Source organism: Catharus ustulatus, chromosome 29 (genome assembly GCF_009819885.2).
Source record: "Catharus ustulatus isolate bCatUst1 chromosome 29, bCatUst1.pri.v2, whole genome shotgun sequence".
Lineage (NCBI taxonomy): Eukaryota > Metazoa > Chordata > Aves > Passeriformes > Turdidae > Catharus > Catharus ustulatus.
In genome coordinates, this window is record NC_046249.1 from 1,192,400 (window position 1) to 1,218,101 (window position 25,702).

The 25,702-nt window shown below is 58.0% G+C and overlaps 1 protein-coding gene across 2 annotated transcripts; it reads left to right on the plus strand.

Moving 5' to 3' along the window:
• Window positions 1–3,214: 3,214 nt before the first annotated feature.
• Window positions 3,215–24,464, plus strand: ZBTB7A (zinc finger and BTB domain containing 7A). Of its 2 annotated transcripts, none has more exons than XM_033082420.2 (3): window positions 3,215–3,263; window positions 16,211–17,418; window positions 23,041–24,464. In XM_033082420.2, the coding sequence occupies exons 2-3, from the start codon at window positions 16,226–16,228 to the stop codon at window positions 23,486–23,488; spliced, it is 1,641 nt and encodes a 546-aa protein (XP_032938311.1). In that variant the 5' UTR covers window positions 3,215–3,263; window positions 16,211–16,225; the 3' UTR covers window positions 23,489–24,464. The 2 variants fall into 2 exon arrangements, with proteins under 2 accessions (XP_032938311.1, XP_032938312.1); XM_033082421.2 differs by lacking the exon at window positions 3,215–3,263 and adding an exon at window positions 16,006–16,077.
• The last annotated feature ends 1,238 nt before the right edge of the window (window positions 24,465–25,702 follow it).

Below are 25,702 nucleotides of genomic sequence, written 5' to 3' on the forward strand. Positions count from 1 at the left end.
TCCAGGCGGTTTCTCTGCTCCCTTGTGCTCCGGGTGGGTTTTTTTTAACCCTTTTGGAGCCGGGTTTGACCCTTTTGGAACCGGGTTTGACCCTTTTGGAACCGGGTTTGACCCTTTTAGAACCGGATTTGACCCTTTTAGAACCGGGTTTGACCCTTTTGGAACCGGGTTTGACCCATTTAGAACCGGGTTTGACCCTTTTGGAACCGGGTTTGACCCTTTTAGAACCGGGTTTGACCCTTTTAGAACCGGGTTTGACATTTTTTGAACCGGGTTTGACATTTTTGGAGCCGGAATTCCGGCCGGCAGCGCTGGGATGTGCCCGTGCCTCTCCCTGGGATGCTCTGTCCAGCGCTGCCTCCAGCGGGAGCGAGAGACACCGGAACGATCCTGACACATTTTGGGATCCAAGGACCTTTAAATCCGGTGGGAAATATTTGCAAGAGGTGAAAAATATTAAGGGGTGTTCAGTATTTGAGGTGGGCACGAGGTGGAAAAATCTCAATTCAGCCCAAAATGGGAAAATATTTTGCAGTTTTTCTGCTGTGAAGGATGCAGGGGGTGACAGCAGCATGGGGACATCCCCAATTCCAGGCTCATTCTGGGAAAATTTTGGAGATTCCGTGGTGCCATCCCCAATTCCAGGCTCTCTCAGGGACATTTTTTGGATATTCCATGGTGCTATCTCCAATTCCAGGCTCATTCTGGGAAAATTTTGGATAATCCACGGTGCCATCCCCAATTCCAGGCTCATTCTGGGAAAATTTTGGATATTCCATGGTGTCATCCTCAATTCCAGGCTCTTTTAGGGACAATTTTGGATATTCCACGGTGCCATCCCCAATTCCAGGTTCATTTTTGGGATTCCCATGCTGTGTTCCCTGACCCCTGGCTCCTTTGGGGGGTCCTGGTTTGGTTTTTTCTGATGTTTTGGGGTCCTCCACAATCCTGGGGTGCCACCTGGGAATTGAGGAGGGGGTCCCCAAGGTGAGGGTGACCCCAACCCTTGTGCCACAACAGCATTTTGGGAGGAAAGCCAGGCTGGAAAAGGAGATCCCCAACCCTTGTTCATTTTTTAGGGTGGAATTGAGGAGGGGGTTTGGGGTCTGCGAGGTTGGGTGGGTGGGGTGGGATTTTCCAGCTGATTTTGGGGTACCCCCAGTGCTGGGGGGGGACACCCTGGGGGTTCAGATTTTGGGGGGGACACTCTGGGGGTTCAGATTTTTGGGGGGGACACCCTGGGCGTGCCCCAGGCGGTGCCGGGGAAAAACGAAAGCGCTCGGGAGCTGCTGGGGCAGGGCAGGGAGGGGCAGCCCCCAAACCCCAAACCCCACCCCAAAATCTCCCCCCACCCCAAACCCCTCCCCAAAACCTCCCCCCACCCCAAACCCCTCCCCAAAACCTCCCCCCGCTCCCTTTGGGGGCTCAATCCCCACCCCCAGCCCACCCTGCCTCAGTTTCCCCACCTGCTCCGTGGGGTTCATGAGCCAAAATCCCCCTAAAACCTCCCCAAACCCCCCCCAAAACCCCCCCCAAAACCTCCCCAAAACCCCCCCGGGGGGCTGAGCTGGGGTTATTTAAGGCAAAAAAAAAAGGAAAAAAATTTTTAAAAGGGGGAAAAGGGGAAATCCCAGAGAGCCGAGCGTGGAACGGAACCCCCCGAGCTTTGCTTTTCTCGCTTTCTCTTCCTTTAATTAATTAACCCCCCCCCCCGTCAATGATGATTAATTCCAAATCCACCCCAAAATCTCGCCCCGCGTGCGCTGGAATTGCGGGAGCTGTTCCGTGCCGTGCCACAGCCCCGCCCGGGTGGGGACAGCCCGGTTGTGTCCCCGTGTGTCCCCGTGTCCCCCCCCCGCCCCCGGCAGGCCCGGCTTTGTCCCGTCCTTGCCAGGCTGGCTGCCAGCCCACCGCGACCTTGGGCTCCGTGTCCCCTTCCCAGCGCCCGGGGGGGGATCCCGAGGGACACGGGCAGGGGGTGGCGGGGAGGGGGGGGGACATTGGCGACACACGAGGTGGCACGTGGTGGCTCGGGGAGGTGACCTGGAGGGGGAGGGAGGAGCGTTGTGGGGTGACACGGGTGGGTCTAGGGGCGTGGGGGGGACAGGGAGGGGTCCTGGGTGGGGTTTGGGGACACGGGGGCAGGTGACACGAGGTGACACGGGTGGCTTTGGGGGGGCAGGGAGCGAGGCACAGGAAGGGGATGACCCAGAGGGCACGAGGGAGGTGGCCCGGGAGGGGACACGAGTGGGGAGGGTGACCCAGAAGGGACCTGTGGGGTGACACGGGAGCACAGAGGTGCCCCAGGGGGTGACACGTGGGCAGGGTGACACAAAGGGGGACACCAGAGGGTTTGGGGACACCAGGGTGACCCGTGGGGTGACCCAGAAGGGACCTGGGGTGAGTCTGGGGACGTGTGACATGCAGTGGAGGTGACACCGTGATGTGACACGGGTGGGTCTGGGGACTGTGTGACATCGGAGGAGGGGAGGTGACAGAGAGTGACACGCGTGAGTCTGGGGTCTGTGTGACACTGCTAGGAGGAGGTGACACCGCGTGACACGGATGGGTCTGGGGTCTGTGTGACAGTGTGACACTGCCGGGGGGGAGGTGACACCGTGTGGGTCTGGGGTCTGTGTGACAGTGTGACACTCCCGGGGGGAAGTGACACCGAGTGACACGCGCGGGTCTGGGGTCCGTGTGACACTCACGGGGGGAGGTGACACCGTGTGGGTCTGGGGTCTGTGTGCCACTCCCGAGGGGAGGTGACACCGCGTGACACGCGTGGGTCTGGGGTCTGTGTGACAGTGCGACACTCACAGCGGGGAGGTGACACCGCGATGTGACACGCGTGGGTCCGGCTCGCGCAGTCACGCGCGTGTTTGGCTGGGGGGGGGGGGCGCGCGGACCGTCCCACTCCGCGCGCGGCCCGGGGGGGGTCAGCGGGGTCCCTGAGCGGGGCTGCCCCGGGCGCGCCCCCCCCGAACCCCCCCGTCCCCCCCCGCGGCCGCTCCGCGCTGCGCCCCCCCCCGGCCGGAGGCGGCTGCGCCCCGCGGGGGGGGCGGCGGGCGGGGGGGGGCGGCGCGCGGCCCCTTTAAGAGCGGGGCGGCCCCGGCCGGAGCAGGAAGGAGCCGCATACGGGCCTCGGCGAGCAGCTCCCGCGGGGCGGCCAGAGCCTGCTCCGCCCGCCCGCACGGCCCGGCCCGCCCGCCTCGGCACGGCGCGGCCCGCTCCGCTCGCCCGGACCGCTCGGCCCCCGCCCGGTACGGAACTGAGGGGTGGGCGCGGAAGGGGGGAGGGGAGGGGGTCGCGCATGGCGGAGGGGGGGGGGGGGTGGTTCAGGCCTGACCCTCCCCCCCCCTCCCCGGGGGTAGTGGGGGGGAGTGGGGGGGTGGGGAGGGGTCGGTTGGGTCCGTTGCGGGGGGGGGGTGGGGGCTGCCCCCCCCCTCCGCCCCCCCCCTCCGTATACGTTGTACTTGGCCGGGCCGTGCTGGGGGGGTCGCGGAGGGGGGGGGGGGGGGAAGGGTTGGGAGAGGGGAGGAGTGGGGGGGGAGCGCGGCGCTGGGGCTGCTGGGAGCTGTAGTCCCTGAGCGCCGCCGCGCCGCAGGTGCCGGTGGGCGAGCGGACTGCGCTTCCCAGCGCCCCACGCGCGCGCGGCGAGCGGGAGGCGTGTTGATGGGCAGCGGGCGGGGCCAATCGGGGCGCGCCCTCCGCCCCGCGCGCCCGCCCCGCCCGCCGCCGCCCGGCCCAATGGCGGGCGCCGCGCGGGGTGGCCGGGGACGGGCGCGGCGGGGCCTGCGCGGCCCCCCCAGCCCGGGCCCGCGACCCCCGCCCGCTCCCGGCACCGCCGCGACCCCCGCCCGCCTTTCCGCCACCTCGGGGCCGCCACCGACACCTCACCCCCCCCTCCTCCTCCCCCCGGCGCCCCCCGCCCCCGCCTCCCCCCGGCCTCCATTGCGGCGCCCGCCCGCCCGCCCGGGGGAAGGGGTGGGGTCGTGGCGCCCGGCCAAGGCTCCCTGTGGGCCCCGCGGGGGGGGCGGCCCGGGCCGGCGGCGGGGGGAGGCCGGTCCTGGGTGGGGTCCCCCGGGGCCGCCCCATGCGGGGGTGTCGGGCCGGGCCGTCCCCGCGCACCCCAAGGTCGTTGCCGGCCGGGGGGCGCCGGGCCCGGCCCTGCCCGCCCCGCTCCGGCCCTGCTCGGCCGGGTTTGTTTTTACCCCCCTCGGGCGTCCCTTATCTCCCCCCGGCCGGCTGCGGGCAGGGGGGGCCGCGGTGATAATCCCCCCGCGGGGCTGGGGCGCTGCTGCCCGGAGGAGCCCGGCGGGATAAGCTGCTCCCCCCGCGGGACTGCGCAGCAGAGAGCCCGGCCGGGGCTCGGCGTGAGGGGCAGCATCCCTCGGTCCTGCCAAAAACATTCCCTGCGTGCCCGGGGACCCGGCAGTGCCTGCTCGGCATCATCCCCCTGCGGGGCTCGGGTCAGGTGCCCCAAATTGCTGTGCTGTGACACAGCCCAAGGTCCCTGTGCTGCTCCCCTTGGAGTGGGACAAAGTCATGGACACGTCGGGAAAGGTTCCTTGGCTGTGCTGTTCCAGGAGTGTGGGAAAAGTTGAGCTTGGATATCAGGAAAAGGTTTTATTTCCAGAGCGTGGTGGGGAGCTGGACAGGTTCCCCATGGAATGGTCCCATCCCCAAGGCTGCCACAGCTCCAGCAACACCTGGACACCGCTGCCATGGGATTATCGGGGTGTCAGTGCTGGGCTGGACCATCCCTGCAGGTCCCTTCCAGCCGAGGTTATTCCATGATTCCATGGAAAGCGCTGGGACTCGGGCAGCACCGGCAGAAAAACGTGTAAATCCCAGCGTTGCTGTGCTGAAAGCAACAGTTCCTGTTGTACAACCCCTCGGACGTGACTGCCGGGCCCTGCCTGGCTCTCCCTGTTCCCAGCTCCTGCAGACCCTCGGCTGCAGGGCAGGACGAGTTCGGGCAGCCAAAGTTTCTTTGGGAAGCCAAAGTTTCTTTGGGAAGCCAAAGTTTTCTTTGGGCAGCCAAAGTTTCTTTGGGCTCAAGGACTCTCGGTAAGAGTTTGCTGCCGGTCCCAGTTCAAGAGCAGCCGTGTTCTCAGGGCTGTTCGTTGTCCTGGCTATCAAAACCATAACTTATATCATAACTATTTTATGGACATGGGGAGAGAAAGGTTCTGCCTGGAAGAATTTACAACCTAATGAGGGTTGAAGTTGTGCTCAGCGTAGCAACGGAGCTAAAAGGTCATCGTGGCGCTTTCCAAAAGTGTTTGGGGTGGTTGCTGGTGGTATTTTTCAAGGAATTGTGTGATTTCTCAAGGATTCTGCCAGTCCTGGTTGGAAATTGCAGCGTGTGGGCTCTTCTGGAGGCTGAGCAGGAAGAGCTGGGCTGGCTTTAATTCTGATGGTTTTGCTGGAGTTGTTGGATTTCAACTACTTTCAAAAAAAAAAAAAATAAAAGAGGCCGAGAGAAACTGAGGAGTTTATTAGAGAGGAGCCTTTCTTGTTTAATATTCATTCTGGCCCCTGTTTAGGCTTGTTCTGGTGAAAGAGGGAGTGAAGAGGCGCAACCCAAACACGGGTGAGATGGTGGGATTTTTCCACCAAGCCTTAATTGCCTCAGTAACTCCAGGGAGGGTTTTGCAAGGCAGGAGCTCTTAATAAATGTGGTGGTGAATGAAAGTAGTCCTTCACTTTGTGCTGCTCTGCAACTCTTCCTCTGCCTATTTTTTTTTTTTTTTTAATTTTAATTATTAATCGTTTTTCACTCGTATTTCATCTTGTGGCCGTGGGTCTGGTGGAGATCTTTAGCTGTGGCTTCCTGAGGGGCTCTGCTCCGTGGAGGAGCTGGGTGGAATTAATTTGGCACGGCGAGGGCGCCGGCTTCCCTTCGTGTTTGGTGACTTTTGGAAGCAGAATTAAAAATTCCAGTTGTTCTCCCCAGCGTGGGAATTTGGATGTGGGCACGGGACGCAAATGAGGGGTGAAATTTATGCTGCCACCGAGGCTCTCTGCTGGTTTGGGTGCTCCTGTCTCCCTTCATAACCTTATTTTGGGATCAAAATATTGATCTTATTTGGGGTTTGACTGCAGGATCCCACCTAAAAACTGTGAAATCCCAGGTCTGCGTTTGACACTGAGTTTAAATGCTTGAGAGCTGTACTTTAATCTCGATTAAAACTGCCACTCGAGGCTTTCCTCCCCGTCTCGGGATGCTGAGTTTTTTGGAAGTTGAACAATTAGAGCCCGACTCGTTATCTCTCCCAGCCCAGGCAATAAACAGTTGCTTTAACTCTGCTCTCAACCAGCCTTAACCTCAAATTCGAGCAGAGCGGTGCCAGTCTGTAATTAAAACCCTTTTGAGGAGCAGAACTCGGGGAGAAGGGAGGGAGATGGGGATGAGAGCGGCGTTTATCCCAAATCCAAACTGGTTCATGGTGCCGGCACAGCCCAGCTCAGCTCCGGGACGGCAGCGAGAGTTAAACGAGGTCAGGCAAGCGCTGGGATCCTCTGCCAGTGGCCAGGGCCGATTGTTCCTCGCCCAGCCCCCTGCCCGTATCGCCTTCCCTGCGCTCAGTTCCAATTTCCCGCTGGCTCCGGTGGCACAACCGGGACGCGATTTCCCCACCCGGAGCCGCTCCTTCCCCCCGGAGGCTGAGCAGCTCGGGGACATTTGGGACATTCGGGGACATGTGGGACATTCGGGACATTTGGGACATTGGGACATTTGGGATTGTCCCGCGGCAGCTGCAGGTGGAAGGGAACTATAGAGCTCAGCTTAGTTCGACAAGGTGCGAGAAACTGGAAACGGCTGCGAGCTGCCCCGGGGCTCAGGTGGGAGCCAAGGGCACATCGAGGGGATGAGCTGCAGATCCCCTGGCAATCCCCAGCAGCCCATCCCTGCAAAATGTGAGGCTGCAGCGTGTCCTGGGGCTGGACACTGCTGGCCATCCCTCCCTCCTGCTCTGTGCCCTCCCAGCCCTGTCCCTGCCCTGCAGAGGATGCTCCCAATTCTTCCTTTTAACTCCTTCCCCTCCCCTCCTGCACCCATTTCCTTCCTGCTTTGTGCACCTCCTCATTTCCCGGGATACCAGCGAGTAAATGTCTTTTTTTTTTATTTTTTAATTTTTTTTCCGGTGTTTGCTGGAGCTGGGAAGGTGCTGGAGGTGGGCTTGTAGCTACAGGTTGGTGCTGTGCAGTTCTTCCTGCCCCGACAGGCAGAGCCCAGGGATCAGCCTGCCCTCCCTCCCTGCATCCCTGTGCTCCCAGCACGAGGAGAAGGAGCTGGGTGGCAGCAGAGCCTGGCTGGGGATGGATCCCCCTCTTGCTGTGGGGATTCACAATTTCTCATCATCCCCCCGAGCTGGGAACGGCAGCACGAGCTGCCTGCTAATCCACAAACTGGGAATTACATAAGGGACTGCCCTGCCCTGCTCTCTCACCAAACTCCACTCTTATTCTTTTATTTATTTTCCTTTTTTTTTCCTTTTTTAAATTTTTTCCTTTTTTTTATGTTCCTTTTTTTATATTTTTCTTTTTTTTTCTCCCCCACCTTTGCCCGTGTGGAAAAGAACAACCGGTCTGTGAGGTGTCATTTGAGGCAATTAAATGAATGCCAGAGCCTGGGGCAGGGAATGTCAGGAGTGGCAGAGGGGACACGGGGCTGCAGAGGGAACCCTGGGACAGGGACAGGGATTTTGGGGGCTCCTGCAGCACAGGAATGGGGGGATTTGGGGTTTGAGCAGCACTTAGGGGTCTCTGTTTAGGAGTCAGGAGAGATGTGATAGGGGACAGGAGTGTGGGGTGAAGGGGTAAATGCTGTCTGGGACCCATGGGAATGGGGGAATTTGAGCAGCTTTTAGGGATTTCTGTTTAGAGTCAGGGGGACAGGAGTGTGGGGTGAGGGGTAAATGCTGTCTGGGACCCCTGGGAATGGGAGGATTTGGGATTTGAGCAGTTTTTAGGGATTTCTGTTTAGGATACGGGGGGACAGGAGTGTGGGGTGAAGGGTAAATGCTGTCTGGCACCCATGGAAATGGGAGGATTTGGGATTTGAGCAGCTTTTAGGGATTTCTGTTTGGAGTCAGGGGTTCAGGAGTGTGGGGTGAAGGGTAAATGCTGTCTGGCACCCATGGAAATGGGAGGATTTGGGGTTTGAGCAGTTTTTAGGGATTTCTGTTTAGAGTCAGGGGTTCAGGAGTGTGGGGTGAAGGGTAAATGCTGTCTGGGACCCCTGGGAATGGGAGGATTTGGGATTTCAGCAGCTTTTAGGGATTTCTGTTTCAGTGTCAGGGGGACAGGAGTGTGGGGTGAAGGGGTAAATGCTGTCTGGGACCTGTGGGAATGGGGGGGATTTGGGTTTGAGCAATTTTTAGGGATTCTCTGAGTTCAGGAACTGTGACAGGAGAGGGGGAATGTGGGATGAAGGTTTGGATGTTCTCAAGGAAACTCTGGACTGACTTTGGGGGGATTTTGGCTTTGGGCTCTGGAGGGGAAGGGGAATCCAAGCGTGACCTGCTGTGATCTGGAGCAGCTGGGGGCTCAACCTTGGAGTCCTCAATTGCTCCCTTGGCTGAGAGGCCCCACGCTGCCTTTTTGGAATAGCAGCTGCTTATTCCTGCCTGGATCCCAGTTTGGGAAAAAACCCTCCTGGGAGAGAGCTGCTCCTGCAGCACGCACAACCTCGTGCTCTGTGCAGTTCCCCCTTTTTCCATGTAACTCCTGAGACTTTTAAATTATTTTTGAGAATTGTGGCTGGCTCAGCCATGGCCTGGTGCTGTCCAGAATCTCCCAAAATCAGGGAGCTTTCCCACAGGAGCCACGTGGAGGCTGTTGGAGGGTGTGAGAAGGGTTTGTTTGAGCAGCAGAACAGGGAGTTCCCAGGGCTGCTGGGGTATCCTGGGCGCTGGGCTGAGCTCAGATAGGCTCAGCTTAGCCTGAGGGCTGAGCTCAGATAGGCTCAGCTTAGCCTGAGGGCTGAGGGAGACCTGGGAGTTGCTGGACCAGAGGTGGGTTTTGGGATTGAGGGTTTTTTTTGAGGGTCTTTGAGCAGCTCTCAGCAGTTTGAGGTTTGTTCTGTCTCAATGCAGGGAAATTCCTGGGACCTGTTGGTGCTGTCAGGGACAATCCCAGCACAGGCAGAGGGACAGTGCTGGGGATGGAGGGGGCTTCTCACCCCAAAAAAACACCCCTGACACCCAGAGCTGGGGTGGGAGACTCCCCAGGCTCACACCAAGGCACATTCCTGCCGGATTAAATCCGGCCTCTGATGACAAAGGAGAAAATTGGCAAGGAGGGCAGGGTGGAGGAACCAGTTCAGGCTCACCTTGCAACATGAGAGGAGTTTGGTGCTGTCAGGGCTGAGCCTGGCAGCTCAGGGAGGCTCCAGTGCCTGAGCTGCACATTTGGGATCCTCCAGAGCAGCCCCAGTGTTTGTCAGCAGGGTCCCTGTCCTGCCCTTGGCCAGAAAATGCCATTTCCCAGGAGCTGTGCTGTGCCCTGCTGGGAAATGCCATCCCAGGGGAATGGGACATTGGGTGAATCCTTGGAGAGGGAGCTGTGTCTCTGGGAGCTCCATCAGCTTTCCTGGGAGTGCAGAGCCTGTCCCTGTCCTCAGGGATGAGCTGCAGTGAGCTGTTCCTTGGGGACACTTCCACAATTCCACAGCTGGCTTGTCTGGGCCAGCATGTGAGAACCACTGGAATTCAGGGGAAGTTTGGGAAAACCAAGGGGAACAAACCCCTCTCTTCCTGGTGGCTCCAGAGCAACATTCCCAACAATTCCTGATGAGGAATCCCAGACCTCCAACCTGACCTGGGTGCTCCCTGCTCCACTGTGGTCCCTCCATGGTTCCTGCTTTGGATTTTTATTCCATTGAAGTTCCTGGGATGCTCCTGGAGGATCTGAGGGATGCTCAGAGCAGTTGCTCTCCCTGCCAGAGTTCCCTTGGCAGCAGCTGCAGGATGTGGGATTCTCCTTTCCTGTCAAATCCTGGTGGATTCAGGTGATCCTTCCTGGCCATCAATGGTTCATGGAGAGATTTGGCTTTTCCCTTCACGAGGGCAGGGATGGCTGGGACCTTGGGAAGGGTAGGGAGAGGCTGGGATGGAATTTGTGGTGATCCCTGGAAGTGTCCAAGGCCAGGCTGGAGCACCCTGGGGCAGTGAAAGTGTCCCTGCCCATGGGATGGAAGGGGACAAACTTCAAGGTCCCTCCCAACCCACAGTGGGGACTCTGATTTGTGGATTTGTGGTTCTGTGCCCCAGGATCTGCAGGGTTTGGGGCAGATTCCCCTTCCCTGGGAGCAGCTTCTGGGTGTGCAAGGGCTGTAGGAGGGGGTTGGAGCTTCCTGTGCTGCCCAGACACATCTTCCCAGAGCAGGGAGAGGAGAAAAAACCTCCCTGGCAGGTCGGGCCTGGCCAGCACAGCCCGGCTGCTTTGGTTACGAGGTTGGGCTGAGCCAGGGGGAGCTGCTGGGGCTGCCAGAACATCTCAGGTGTTCTTCCACTTCACCTTGAGTGTCAGACTTTGACTCATCACAGAGTTCTTGGGGTGGAAGGGACCTTTAAGCTCATCCCATGGGCAGGGACACCTCCCAGTGTTCAAGGCTGCTCCAAGCCCTGTCCAACCTGACCTTGGGCACTGCAGGGATGGAGCAGCCACAGCTTCTCTTGGAATTCCATTCTCTGCACCCTCACAGGGAAGAATTCCTTCCCAATATCCCATCTAAACCTACTCTGTTTGAATCCATTCCCCCTTCTCCTGTCACTCCTTGTCCAAAGCCCTTACAGCAGCATTCCAGCATCCAAAGGACAAAAAAAAAGGGATGCTGTGATGTTTGGAAGGACCAGAAGAGCCCTGGAGCAGGGCTGGGACCTGGAGCCTCTTTGGGAACAGCTGAGCCCTCCTCCTGTGGCTCAGTCTCATTCCTCACATCCCAAATGCAGAGCTGTGGTCGCTTTTCCCTGTTGGGAGCTGCAGGGGATGGGTGCCCCAGCCTGGAGAACAGAGCCAGATTGTCCAGAGCAGCCCACAGATATTTGCAGGGAGCTGCTGCTGCTCCTGTCTCTTCACTTCAAGAGCTGCATGATCTTGGTCATGTTACCCCAGATGGGCTGTGCAGTCAGGACAGAAGAAAGCTGGAATTCACTCTTTGCCATTGATGCCTTCTCAAGACCAAGGATTTCTTCCCACTTCAGTTTTATTTAAGATAAAAGCATGCTGAGGAGTTGTTTTTTTTTTTTTAAATCTTGATTTTTCCCACAGTGCAGAGTCTTCCTCTCAGGAACACCCAGCATTTCTCCAGGTCCAGATAATTGGGATAGTGTGACCCTTCCTTGTTGGGAGCAGAGTTTCCATGGCTCTGTGGGGAGCTGTGACTTCCCCCAAGCAGCCAAAACTCCTCCTTCCCTTCCTGCTCCGTGCAAGGTGTGTGTCCCCAGGCCCTGGCTGAGCTTTGGGTGGATCCTGGGCAGAGGGAGGGAGGGAGAGGGACCTGCTGGGGCCTGTCCTGGGCTGGGTGGCAGCCCAGGCTCTGCCTCAGCCCTGTGCACACAGCAGAGCTGTCCCTGCAGCTGGCAGGAGGATGGGGGGCCTGGGATTTAGGGATTTGGGTTCTCTACCCAAAGAGGTGAGGAGTTGTGGGGTCTGAGCTCAGTGTTCATTTCTGCAGCTGGGATGGTGTTTGGGACTTGGGCAGCAACCACTGGGGTGGTTTTTTTTGTATAAAAAATTATTATTTTGATAATTCTTCCCTGGCTGCCCTGCCTCAGTCGTGTGAGTTAGCTCCAGGAAATCCCAGAGAAACTCAGGATCCTTGGGCACCTTGAGCAAGAGGCTGAGCATCCCAAATTCTGGAATGGTTTGGGTTGGATGGACCTTAAATATTCCTGCCATGGGTAGAGACATCCTCCAGTATCAACTGTGCTCCTTGCAGGGATCTGGGGCAGCCAGAGAATTCCAGGGAATTCCATCCCAGAGAGGAATTCCCTCCCAATATCCCATCCCAGCCTGTCAGTTTGAATCCATCCCCTCTCCCCCAGAGCTCAGCCCTTCCCAGGAGTTGTTTCTTTGTGCAGGGCAGGATTCCCTGCAGCTGCCTCTGCTCCATGGCTGGGGTGATGCTGCCTCTCCTTTCCAGGTGTTGCTCAAGTTCTCACCTGTGCTGCTGCACTGGGTGGCACCTCAGCCTCTGGAGAGAGTTTTGGGATTTTTTTTGGATTAGAGAGAACATTGGCTGTTCCCATTTCCCAAACTCTTCCACCTGTGCCTTCCTGAGCCCTCCCAAACTGCTCAGCTTCCTCTAAATTTTAAAGCAGAGAAAAGAAAAAAAAAAACCAACAAAACAACCCACTGAGGTTCTGTGGAAAACTGGTAATTAAAGAGGTGTTTGTCAGCACTTTTGGTCGTGATCCCATCTTGATGTGGTCGTCTCATTTGAATGTAAATGTCAAATTCCAGAGCTCCTGGAGGAGAGGGATTGGGTGACATCCTGCTGAGGGAAGCACAAGCTCAGGGGTTTCAGTGAGCTCTGGGTGCTGCTCTTGGGCTGGGGGTGGGTCTGGGAGGAGGAGAGAGAAGTGAGAAATTGAATTTAAAAAAGGAAAATAAAATAAAATGGCAGCAGGGAGGTCACAGCTGGGCTGCTGTGTCCTGGTCTGGCCCCTCTGGAGTGAGCCCAGAGCGGGGAATGGAGCTGGGAAGAGTCTGGAAAAGATCTGAGGGAGCTGGGGAGGCTCAGGAGTGACCTCCTGGCTCTGCACAACTCCCTGACAGGGGCTGGCAGCCAGGAGGGGTCAGGTTCTGCTCCCAGGGGACAACAGGACAGGAGGGAACGGCTGGAGCTGCACCAGGACAGCTCCAGGATGGACACTGGGGACATTTCTGATGGCAGGAATGGTTGGACAGATTTTGGGAACATTTCTGATGGGAGGAATGGTTGGACAGGTCCAGGATGGATATTTGGAACATTTCTGATGGCAAGAATGGTTGGAGGGGTCCAGGATGGACACTGGGGACATTTCTGATGGGAGGAATGATTTGACAGGTCCAGGATGGATATTGGGAACATTTCTGATGGCAGGAACGGTTGGACAGGTCCAGGATGGATTTTGGGAACATTTCTGATGGCAGGAATGGCTGGACAGGTCCAGGATGGATATTTGGAACATTTCTAATGGGAGGAATGGTTGGACAGGTTCAGGATGGATATTTGGAACATTTCTGGTGGCAGGAATGGTTGGATGGTTCAGGATGGATATTGGGGACATTTCTGATGGGAGGAATGGTTGGACAGGTCCAGGATGGATATTGGGGACATTTCTGATGGCAGGAATGGTTGGACAGGTCCAGGATGGATTTTGGGAACATTTCTGATGGCAGGAACGGTTGGATGGTGGCAGGGGCTGCCCAGGGAGATTTGGAGCCCCCATCCCTGGAGGTGTCCAAGGGACAAGGTGGGTCCTGGTGGTCCTGGAGGGCTTTTCCAACCTCAGGAATTCCATTTCAGCATCCAGAGGCCATCAGGAATCAGCTGGATGTGAAACATCAACTCAGGGAGGGGCAGAACTCCCCTCACTCCCATTCACCACCCAAATAATGACATTTTTCCTGTCTGGAATCCCCATGTGTGCCAGGCTGACCTGTGGAGCTGTTTTGGGATTTTGGGGCTGCCCAGGGTGTCCCACCAGGGCTGTCACTGATGTCCCAAATCACCAGAGGGCTCTGCTGTGTCTCCAGCCCCTCTTTCTGTATTTCACCTCACTTGTCTGCGAGAGCCATTCCCAAACTTGTCCCCCAGAGCCACTTTTGGGGTGTCCTGTGTCCCCTCTGAGCCCTGCAGAGCTGCCCAGGCTGGGACAGGAGCTGGGAGCAGCCAGGGGCAGGATGGAGCTGCTGGAATTTCAGCTCAGGAGCTGAAGCTCCCCCTTGGTGCCCGTTCAGATTTTTCCTTGCCAGGGAGGGGATGAGCTGTGTTTGTGCCAGCAGCTTTTGTCACTTGTCACCTTCAGGACGTTCCCAATTGGATTTTGCCCATTCCATCGTGGCCTTGAGCCCTGTTACCATGAGCAAGCAGTGGAATTGGGGATTTTTGAAGTTCCCAAAACCCCAAATCCATTCTTTGGATCGCTCCCATTTCCCATCAGCAATTCCTGGGCTGTTCATCCCTTTGGAAAAGGAATAGGGAGATGTTTTAAGGACTCAATCTCTGGATGTGGCTGGAGCCTCCAAGCCCTGAATCCATTCCTGGGGGGCTCTGGGCAGCCCCTTTGCCCCCCTGGCACCCTTGGTGGCCGTGGCACACAAAGGCCGTGTTGTGTGCGGGGTGGCCGAGTTGGAGCAGGCTCCCTGGGCAGTCTCATGACCCTGCAGCCATTCCCACACTGCTGGAATCATTATCCCACCCTCAGCATCCCTGCCTGGAGCTCCCAAGTGCTGCACACAGCCTGAATTCGCTGGAGTTGGGGAGGAAAAGCTGCAGTGCTGGGTTTGGGGTGGGCAGGGATGTGGGATCTGCTGTTCTGGAGGTTTTTAGGGAGCTCTGGAGCTGGGAATGGGATAATTCCCTGGAATTCCAGCTCAGGGGGTCCCTGGGGGTGCTGCCATGAGCTGACCTTGCCCAAGGTCACCCCAAAACCAGGGCTGGGTGTGGGACGGTGCCACCAACAAAAAAAATCCCTGAAATTGGGGCTTAAAGGTGAAATCCTGGAGCTCAGCAGGAGGCTCTGGGGTGGATCCCAGGTGTCTCAGGAATCCACCTGGCTTTGGTGCTGGGTCTTGGTGGTGCCTGCCCTGCACACCCAACTCCCCTGGATTCTCCTCTTCTTCTTCCTCCTCCTCCTCACCCCCATCCCATTCCTGCAGGGAGCTGAACCCTGCTGTCCTCCTGCTGCTGATTATCCACATTGCTCCAGATCACTTTTCCCCAGCCTCAAACCTTGCCTTCCCCTCCTTTTCTCTGCATAAAACAGGAAGGTGCCAAAGTTAAACTTATTTTCTGGGCTTAACGAAACTTTTGAAAAAGAAGTAAATATGGAAAACTACTGAGGAGGCCGGGGGTGGGTGGGGGAAGCTGGAGTTGTGCAACCTGGGCTCCTGCTCCGTGCTGGGACCCGGGGCTGGCTGTTGTTTCCTGGATAATTATTCCTGTTCTGGATCCATCCTGACTCATCCATCCCCCCATGGCGTGGGCCAGGCCACGTCCTGCCGTGCCTCAGTTTCCCCAGCTGCAAATCAGCACCTTGGGTGCTCAGGGTGTTTTCTGGACTGATTTGTGCCTGGATTTCTTGGCTCCCAGTGCTTGGGATGGGGGGAATTACATTGATTTTCCAGCAAAGGCGTCGCTGCTTCAAGGAGCATTTGCTGCTTGAGATGGACGGGAGGGAAATGTTATTCCTGATTTTTAGGATCAGAAGATTGGGATTGGGGGAGAATTAGGGGCTGTTCAGGCTCACAAAGGAGGCCTTTCCCACCTGGGCTTTTCCAGCCTTTGGAGTCAAGTGGATCTGTCAGGAGTGACTTTATTTATTTATCTTGTTCCAAACCAACCCTTGGCGTTGGGAAGAGCTGCTGCTCCTGCTGAAGCCTGTCCAAGATCCAGGTCTGGGGCTGGCACCTGCTGATCCCAGTGTCCTTCCCTCGGCTCCCAGGGCTCAGCTCTGCTCTGTCCAACACCTGCAGCAGCAGCTGGGGGTGCCTGGGGCTCCCCTCTCCCTGCCCTTCCCACGGGACATTCCCAGGGGTGGGAATGGCATTCCCAGTGATGCCATCACTGTGTGAGCTGGGGGAGCTGCCCAGTAGGAATGGGAACGGCACTGGGATGCGCTGGGGTGCACTGGGATGCACTGGGGTGCACTGGGATGCACTGGGATGCACTGGGGTGCACTGGGATGCACTGGGATGCACTGGGGTGCACTGGGATGCACTGGGGAGGCTCAGGCTGCCGCAGCCCCACGCTGGGCGATCCCAGCTCCCTGCCAAGGCTGCTCTGGCCTGGATCCGTGCTAATTCAGCTGTTCTCACTTGGGAACACCTGTGCTCTGCTCCTCCTCCTCCTCCCAGGTAAGCACAGCCCGGGCAGGACGCCGGGAGGGGCGCAGGGGACACGCCGGGTGCGTCCCTCGGGGAATTTGGGGACAATCCCCCCCGATGTCCCCGCGCTGTGACTCTCAACCTCCCCCTCCTTCCCCCTCAGCCTTCAGCGTGGAAGATGGCGGGTGGCGTGGACGGCCCCATAGGGATCCCATTCCCGGATCACAGCAGCGACATCCTCAGCAGCCTGAACGAGCAGAGGAACAACGGGCTGCTGTGCGACGTGGTCATCCTGGTGGAAGGCCAGGAGTTCCCCACCCACCGCTCCGTCCTGGCGGCGTGCAGCCAGTACTTCAAGAAGCTCTTCACCTCAGGGTTAGTGGTGGACCAGCAGAACGTGTATGAGATTGACTTTGTGAGCGCGGACGCGCTGTCGGCGCTGCTGGAGTTCGCCTACACCGCCACCCTCACCGTCAGCACTTCCAACGTCAACGACATCCTCAACGCCGCCACGCTGCTGGAGATCCCGGCCGTCAGGGATGTCTGCACGGATCTCCTGGAGAGGAAGATTCTGGCCAAAAATGACCAGATGGATACAGTAGATCAAATTGATCAGAGGAACCATCTCAGAGCTAAAGAGTACCTGGAGTTCTTCCAGAGCAACCCCGTGAACGGCCACCAAGGCAGCTTTCCGTGGACCAACCCAGAGTTGAGAGACCTTCAGAGACTGAACTTCCGAGGCCAAGAGGAGGAGGAGGAGTCCAACTGCAACGGCCTGGACTTCTACTCGCAAGCCACCCCGACCGAAAGACCAAAGGCAAGTGACTGTGACCCCGACAGCAACCCGGCCATGTGGCTGGAGCGCGAGGACGAGGAGCCGGGCGGCGGCGGGATGTTCTCCCCTTCCCAGAACGGACATTACAGCAGCCGCGGCTTGGCCACGCCGGGAGAAGAGGAGGGAGGAACCCCCAGGGGCCCTCTGGACCCGCAGGAAGCCGGGGACTCGCCCGGTTTCATCCCCACGGGCACGGAGACGGAGGATGACGGCAGGGAGGTGGATGACCTGGCCGCCAGCGCCCTGCTCCAGCAGATGATCAACTCGGTGGGGCGGCAGCAGCTCGGCGACGACGACCGCAAGGATGAGGACGGGGTCATGGATTATTACTTGAAATATTTCGGCAGTTCCAGCGAGGGCGACGTGTACCCGTCCTGGTCTCAGAAGGTGGAGAAGAAGATCAGGGCCAAAGCATTCCAGAAGTGCCCCATCTGTGAGAAGGTGATCCAGGGCGCCGGGAAGCTGCCGCGCCACATCCGCACCCACACCGGGGAGAAGCCCTACGAGTGCAACATCTGCAACGTGCGGTTCACCAGGTACAACACGGGGCTGCAGGGGGGCCTGGGGGCTGCAGGGGAGCCTGTGCACAAACCTGGGGGCTGCAGGGGAGCCTGGGGCTGTGCACAAACCTGGAGGCTGCAGAGAAACCCAGGGACCGTGCACAAACCCAGGGCTGCACACAAACCTGGGGGCTGTGCACAAACCCGGGGCTGCACACAAATTTGGGGGCTGTGCACAAATCTGGGGGCTGCAGGGGAACCCAGGGGGTTGCAGAGAAACCCAGGGACCATGCATAAACTTGGTGGCTGCACACAAATTTGGGGGCTGTGCACAAACCCAGGGGCTCTACACAAATTTCGGGGGCTGCACACAAATTTAGGGTCTGTGCACAAACCTGGAGACTGCAGAGAAACCCAGAGGCTGTGCACAAATTGGGGGACTGCAGAGAAACCTGGAGCTGCACACAAATTTGGGGGCTGCACACAAACCCAGGGGCTGTGCATAAATTTGGAGGTTGTGCACAAACCCAGGGGCTCTGCACAAACTCAGGGCTACACACAAATTGGGGGACTGCAGAGAAACCCTGTGGCTGCACACAGACCCAGGGCTGCACACAATTTTGGGGGCTGTGCACAAACCCAGGGTCTGTGCACAAAACCAAGGCTGCACACAGATTGGGGGACTGTTCACAAACCCAGTGACTGTTCACAAACCCAGGGACTCTGCACAAACCCAGGGCTGCACACAAATTTGGGGACTGTTCACAAACCCAGGGGCTGTGCACAAACCCAGGGGCTGCACACAAACTGGGGGGCTGCACACAAAACCTGTTTCTCCCCTCAGCACAGGGGCTGGACCTGGGTGATTTTATCTCCCTGCTCACCTCATTTCCATTCTAACAGGCGAGTTGGGGCTGGAGGCCAAAGTTTTCCAGGGAGACGAGCAATTTGGGGGTGTGACACTTGAGCTGTCTCACGGGCTCCATGTGCCACCATCCCACTGTCCTGACTCACTGAGCTCTGCTGGAATCCCCACGTGGAGGGGAAACAGAGCTGCAGCTCTTGCTGTGTGCGTGGTGGGCGAGGCAGGAGTTTGGGGATTGTTTGGGGATTGTTTGGGGATTGTTTGGGGTGGCTCTGTGGCACACGGAGGTGCTGCTGCTTGGCTTGGCAGGAGCCTGGAGCCCACTGGTGTCCTTGGCAGCCCCAGTGCAGCTCCTGGGGGCGTTTGCCACGGCCCTGCTCCTGCTGGGGGCTGCTGTGCCCCTGGCAGGGCCAGGGCAGCACGGAAGAAAGGAGATATTGTTCACCCTGCTCGGGCTCACCCCGCTCCGCGCCGGCACCGCCTCCTCTGCCCGGGGCCGGGCCAGGGTGGGGGTCCCAGCCTGGAACAGCCCTGACCCTGCTGGGGGGCAGCGAGGGGCTGGGGCTGCTCCTTTCCCTGCTCCCTTTTCTTTTCCCTTTCCCTGCTCCCTTTTCCTTTCCCTGCTCCCTTTCCCTGCTCCCTTTTCCTTTCCCTGCTCCCTTTCCCTGCTCCCTTTTCCTTTCCCTGCTCCCTTTCCCTTTCCCTGCTCCCTTTCCCTGCTCCCTTTTCTTTTCCCTTTCCCTTTTCCCTTTCCCTGTTCCCTTTCCCTGCTCCCTTTCCCTTTTCCTGCTCCCTTTCCCTGTTCCCTTTTCCTGCTCCCTTTCCCTGCTCCCTTTCCCTGCTCCCTTTCCCTTTCCTTTCCCTTTCCCTGCCTGTTTCTCTGCCTACTCCCTGCTGAGCCTGGGGCCTGCTTCCTCCCCTTTCCCTGCTCTTTCCCTTTCCCTTCTCTTTCCCTTTCCCTTCTTTTTCCTTTTCCCTTCTCTTTCCCTTTCCCTGCTCCCTTTTCTTTCCTTTTCCCTTTCCCTGCCTGTTCCCTGCCTGTTCCCTGCCTGCTTCCTTCCTTTTCCCTGTTCCCTTTCCCTTCCCTTTCCTTTTCTCTTTCCCTGCCTGTTCCCTGCCTGCTTTTTCCTCTTTCCCTGTTCCCTTTCCCTGTTCCCTTTCTTTCCCCTTTCTTTCCCCTTTCCCTTCCCAGATCTCTCTGTCCAGTTCCCCCAACCCAGTTCAGCCCTCCCATTCCGTCGTGTCTTGAGGGCTCCATCCCTTGTGGGGTCCCTGGGGCAGTTTGGGGCCGTGTCCTGCCCCTTCCCTGGGGCAGTTTGGGGCAGTTTGGGGCCGTGTCCTGCCCTTTCCCTGGGGCAGTTTGGGGCAGTTTGGGGCCGTGTCCTGCCCTTCCCTGGGGCAGTTTGGGGCCATGTCCTGCCCCCTCCCCGTGTCCTGCCCCTTCCCTGGGGCAGTTTGGGGCAGTTTGGGGCCGTGTCCTGCCCCTGCCCCCTCCGCGGTGCCGCGCCCAGCCGGGTTGGGTTGGGGAGTGAGGAATGCAGATAATGGCAGGGGCAGGGGCAGGGTGCCAGCCCAGCCCGGCCCTCCCTGCGCTCCCGGCCCTGCCACGCGGCACCTCCCTGTGCCAGGGGTGGGGGGAACCTGCAGTGACCCTGTAGAGATCCCATGGAGATCCTGGAATGATCCTGGAATGATCCCGTAGTGAGCCCACAGCAATCCCATAGTGATCCTGGAATGATCCCATAGTGATCCCACAGTGATCCTGTAGAGATCCCACAGTGATCCTGTAGAGATCCCATAGAGATCCTGGAATGATCCCATAGTGAGCCCACAGCAATTCCATAGTGATCCCATAGAGATCCCATAGTGACCCTGTAGAGATCCCATAGAGATCCTGGAGTGATCCTGGGATGATCCCATAGAGATCCTGCAGTCATCCTGTAGAGATCCCACAGTGATCCTGGAATGATCCCGTAGTGAGCCCACAGCAATCCCATAGTGATCCTGCAGTGAGAGATCCCATAGAGATCCCACAGTGATTCCATAGTGATCCTGGAATGATCCCACAGCAATCCCGTAGTGATCCCACAATGATCCCATAGAGATCTCCCAGTGATCCTGTAGAGATCCCACAGTGATCCTGCAGTCATCCTGGAATGATCCCACAGCAATCCCATAGTGATCCCACAGTGATCCCAACAATGATCCCACAGTGATCCCAACAATGATCCTACACTGAGCCCACAGCAATCCCATAGTGATCCTGCAGTGATCCCACAGTGATCCTACAGCTATCCCAACAGTGATCCCAACAGCAATCCCACCAGAGCAGCAATCCCACAGTGATCCCAACAGTGATGCCACAGCAATCCTACACTAATCGCACAGTGATCCCAACAGTGGGATCAGCAATTCCAACAGTGATTCCAGCACTGATCCCACACTGATCCCACAGCCACGCTCCCATTCCCTGGGCTGAGGATCTGCCCCCACTCCCTGGCAATTCCCTGCTGTCTCCCAGGATCACCTGGCCCCTGCACAAAGCTTCTCTAAACCACCAGGATCCAGCCAGAACATTCCTGCTGCTCCTCCCCGAGCAGGGACAGGGACAGGGAGCTGTTCTTGGCATCTGGGCTCCATCTCCCCCTGATTTTGGGATCCCTTTGCTCCCCTTCCCCACTCCAGGGGATCCCAGCTGTGGGAGGGGAGCTGGGGCTGCTCCAGCCGGGTGTTCCCAGCCCTGCTCTGGGATTTTTGCTCCCTGGGATTTTTGCTCCCTGGTGTTTCCTGGTTCCTCCTCAGAGCAGGGGGAGGAGCAGCAGCAGCTCTGATAAGAACAGAGAGTGGGGGGGAGGTGATAAAGTGACAAAATGACACATTTTAATGTCACAAACTCATTCCTGTGTCCCTCGCAGCTGGGCGTGACCTTGGGGCTCCCATCCTTCCCTGGAGCTTTAGGGATTTTGGGATGCTGTGGGCACAGCGAGAAGGTTCTGGGCTGGATCAGTTGGTCTGGGCTGGATCAGTTGAGCAGGGCTGGATCAGTTGGGCTGGGCTGGATCAGTTGAGCAGGGCTGGATCAGTTGGGCTGGGCTGGATCGGTTGGGCTGGGCTGGATCAGTTGGGCTGGATCAATTAGGCAGGCCTGGATCAGTTGGGCTGGATCAGTTGAGCTGTATCAGTTGGGCAGGGCTGGCTCAGTTGGGCAGGGCAGGGGGGTTCCCAGGCCTGGCCCCAGCTCGGGGCTGGCTCAGTTGGGCTGGCTCAGTTGGGCTGGATCAGTTGGGTAGGACTGGCTCAGTTGGGCTGGCTCAGTTGGGCAGGGCTGGATCAGTTGGTCTGGCTCAGTTGGGCTGGATCAGCTGGGCTGGCTCAGTTGGGCTGGGCAGGGCTGGGCAGGGGGGTTCCCAGGCCTGGCCCCGTGCTTTGGGCTGCTCTCCCCTGCAGGAGCCGCCACGGCGGCGGCTCACGTGGCTCTGCTGGCCCCGGGCCCAGCTGGGGCCCCAAAGGAGCCCTGTGTGACCCCAGAGCTGTGATCAGCCCTGGGCTGGGCAGGGTGGGACCCCATAACCCTGCTGAGACCCATATGGGGCAGGGTGGGACCCCATAACCCTGCTGAGACCCATATGGGGCAGGGTGGGACCCCAAAACCCTGCTCAGACCCATATGGGACAATGTGTGACCCCATATGTGACAGAGTGTGATCCCATCCTGTACGGGACAATGTCCAGCCCCATACCAGGCACTTCCAGCCCTGTACCAATGTCCAGCCCTGTACCAATTTCTAGCCCTGTGCCAATGCCCAGCCCTGTACCAATGTCCAGCCTTGTACCAGTGTCCAGTCCCACACTGGGCACTGCCCAGCCCTGTGCCAATGTCCAGTCCTGTACCAATGTCCAGTCCCACACCAGGAGCTGCCCAGCCCCACTCTAGGCACTGCCCAGCCCTGTACCAGTGCCCAGCCTCACACCAGGAGCTGCCCAGTCCCACACCAGGCACTTCCAGCCTTGTACCAATTTCCAGTCCTGTACCAATGTCCAGCCTTGTATCAATGCTCAGCCTCACACCAGGCACTGCCCAACCCTGTACCAATGTCCAACTCTGTGCCAGTGTCCAGCCCTGTGCCAGTGTCCAGCCTTGTACCAATGCCCAGCCCTGTACCAACGTCCAGCCCCACACCACGCATTGCCCAGCCTCACACCAGGCACTGTCCAGCCCTGTACCAATGTCCAGCCTTGTGCCAATGCCCAGTCCCACACCAGGCACTGCCAGCCCTGTGCTGATGCCCAGCCCTATACCGGTGTCCAGCCCTGTACCAATGTCCAGCCCCACTCCAGGCACTGCCCAGCTCCACACCAGGCACTTCCAGCCTTGTACCAGTGTCCAGTCCCACACTGGGCACTGCCCAGCCCTGTACCAGTGTCCAGCCCCACACCAGGCACTGCCCAGCCCTGTACCACTGTCCAGCCCTGTACCACTGTCCAGCCCTGTACCAATGTCCAGCCTTGTGCCAGTGCCCAGCCCTGTACCAATGTCCAGCCCTGTACCAATGTCCAGCCCTGTGCCAATGTCCAGCCTTGTGCCAGTGTCCAGCCCTGTACCACTGTCCAGCCCTGTACCAATGTCCAGCCCTGTACCACTGTCCAGCCCTGTACCAACACCCACCCCCACCCCAGACACTCCCACCCCACTCCACCCACTCCCCACCCTTCCCTCCTGCCCCACCCCAAACCCCCCCACCCCAAACCCCCTTTCCCCCCTCCCTAACCTCTCCCCCCGTTCTCTGTGGGCAGGCAGGACAAGCTCAAGGTGCACATGAGGAAGCACACGGGGGAGAAGCCCTACCTGTGCCAGCAATGCGGCGCCGCCTTCGCCCACAACTACGACTTGAAGAACCACATGCGGGTGCACACGGGGCTGCGGCCGTACCAGTGCGACAGCTGCTGCAAGACTTTCGTCCGCTCCGACCACCTGCACAGGCACCTTAAAAAGGATGGATGCAACGGGATCCCCTCGCGGCGCGGCCGCAAGCCGCGGGTCAGGGAGGCCGGGGCCGTGCCCCCCTCGGGCGCCGAGGACGGGGCGCTGGCGGAGAGCCACGAGGGCGAGGACACGGCGCAGGGCGAGGAGCAGCAGCAGCAGCAGCAGCAGCAGCACTTTGAGGAGAATTCCAATAACGAAGCGCCGGGATTGAATGTAGCAGGAGGGTCGGATGAGGGTAACGCGCAAGGACTCTCCTAAACCAAAAAAAAAAAAAAATATGAGAAATATATATATATATGAAAGCAAAACAGCAAACCAACCCCAACCGACGAAACAGCCACCTGAGAAAAAAAAACAAAGTCACAAAATCTAGTTAGTACTTTTCCTCCGATTTTTCTCTTTAAAAGATGTTTCTCTTCCCTTTTTTTTAAGGAAAAATGGAAAAAAAAGCGGCGAAAAAAATCACAAAAAAAAAAAAAAAAGAGAGATATTATATTAACGTTTTCCAATCTTCCCATCGTAAGTGGGGCTCTCCCCCGAGGATCCCTCGTAGCCAAGGACCTTCTGGTGGAAAGGCAAGGATGAGGTGGGGATGGAAAGTGGCTCTGTGGCATGGAAAGGAGCTTCCATGTAAATCCAAAGCTTTATTTTGTGTCCAAACACGTGTTTAAAAAAAAAAAAAAAAAAGAGAAAAGAAAAAAAAAACTTATTTCAGAGAGAGAGAGATCTATTTAAGAAAAAAAAAAAGGAAAAAATAGCAAAAAAAAAAAGCAAAAAGGAGCGGTAGGAGTTGGAAGGGCTGTGGCAGGGTTTGGGGTTTGGGGTTTGGGGGCTCCTTTGGGGTCAGGATTCAGGATTTGGGGTCTGACCCCAGCCCTAGCCGGGCAGTGAGAGGGGGGAGGGCCGGGAGGAATTCTGGAAATTGCTGGAAATTGCCTGAAAAAAAAAAACAAAACAAAAAATCATGTGAGAGAAGGGCAGCAGGGTCGGCAGGGTTTGTGTCGGGCACGCGGGGATGGGGACACAGGAAGGAGATAGGGACAGCAGGGATGGGGACACTGGGATGGGGACACTGGGATCGGGACACAGGACATAGGGACATCAGGATGGGGACACTGGGATGGGGACACAGGGATGGCTCAGCCATGCCATGGATCCAGAGCTGGTGTGTCCATCCCTGTGTCCCTCCCTGTGTCCATCCTTGTGTCCATCCCTGTGTCCCCATGTCCATCCCTGTGTCCCAATGTCCCTCTCTGTGTCCCTGTGTCCATCCCTGTGTCCTTCCCTGTGTCCCTGTGTCTATCCCTGTGTCCGTGTGTCCATCCTTGTGTCCCTGCATCCATCCCATCCCTGTGTCCCTCTCTGTGTCCCTGTGTCCATCCTTGTGTCCATCCTTGTGTCCCCATGTCCATCCCTGTGTCCCCATGTCCATCCCTGTGTCCCTGTGTCCTTGTGTCCCTCCCTTTGTGTATCCCCATGTCTGTCCCTGTGTCCATCCTTGTGTCCCTCCCTGTGTCCATCCCTGTGTCCCCATGTCCCTCCCTGTGTCCCTGTGTCCATCCCTGTGTCCATCCTTGTGTCCCCGTGTCCCTCCCTGTGTCCATCCCTGCGTCCATCCCCATGTCCATGTGACCCTCCCCATGTCCCTGTGTCCATCTCCATGTCCCCATGTCCATCCCTGTGTCCGTGTGTCCATCCCTGTGTCCATCCCCGTGTCCTTGTGTCCTTCCCAGTGTCCCCATGTCCCTCCCTGTGTCCCCATGTCCATCCTTGTGTCCCTCCCTGTGTCCATGTGTCCATCCCTGTGTCCCCATGTCCATCCCTGTGTCCCCATGTCCATCCCTGTGTCCCCATGTCCATCCCTGTGTCCCTGTGTCCCTGCCTGTGTCCATCCCTCTGTCCCCATGTGCATCCCTGTGTCCCTGTGTCCATCCCCGTGTCCCCATGTCCCTCCCTTCCCTGTGTCCCTCCCTGTGTCCATGTGACCCTCCCCATGTCCCTGTGTCCATCCATGTGTCCCTCCCTGTGTCCCCATGTCCCTCCTATGCCCATCTGTCCCCCTGTCCCCCTGTGTCCCCCCTGTCCCCGCAGTGCCCAGGAAGTGCCTGAGCTCAGCCCAGCCCCCGCTGCCGGCAGAATTTGGGGCTGGGGGGTCCCAAATCCCCCCCAGGGAATTTTTTCCTCCCCTCCCCAGGGAATTTTTCCCCCCAGCACAGCCCCAAAAACGCCTCCAGATTCCTTTTCTGGGAAGGATTTTGGGGTCTCCCCTAAAGGAGCCTTTGGGAAAGGGGGGAGCAGCCTGGTTCCCAAAAAAAAAAACAAAAAAAATGAGATTTATATAAAAAAGAAAGAAAGAAATTTATATCTAGAGATGCTCTATGGCTGGAGAGGCGGGTCCCGACCCTCGGGGGGAAAAGGCACCTTTGAGTTGGTCACCTGTTTTCTAAATGCACATTTTTAAATGCTAAAAAA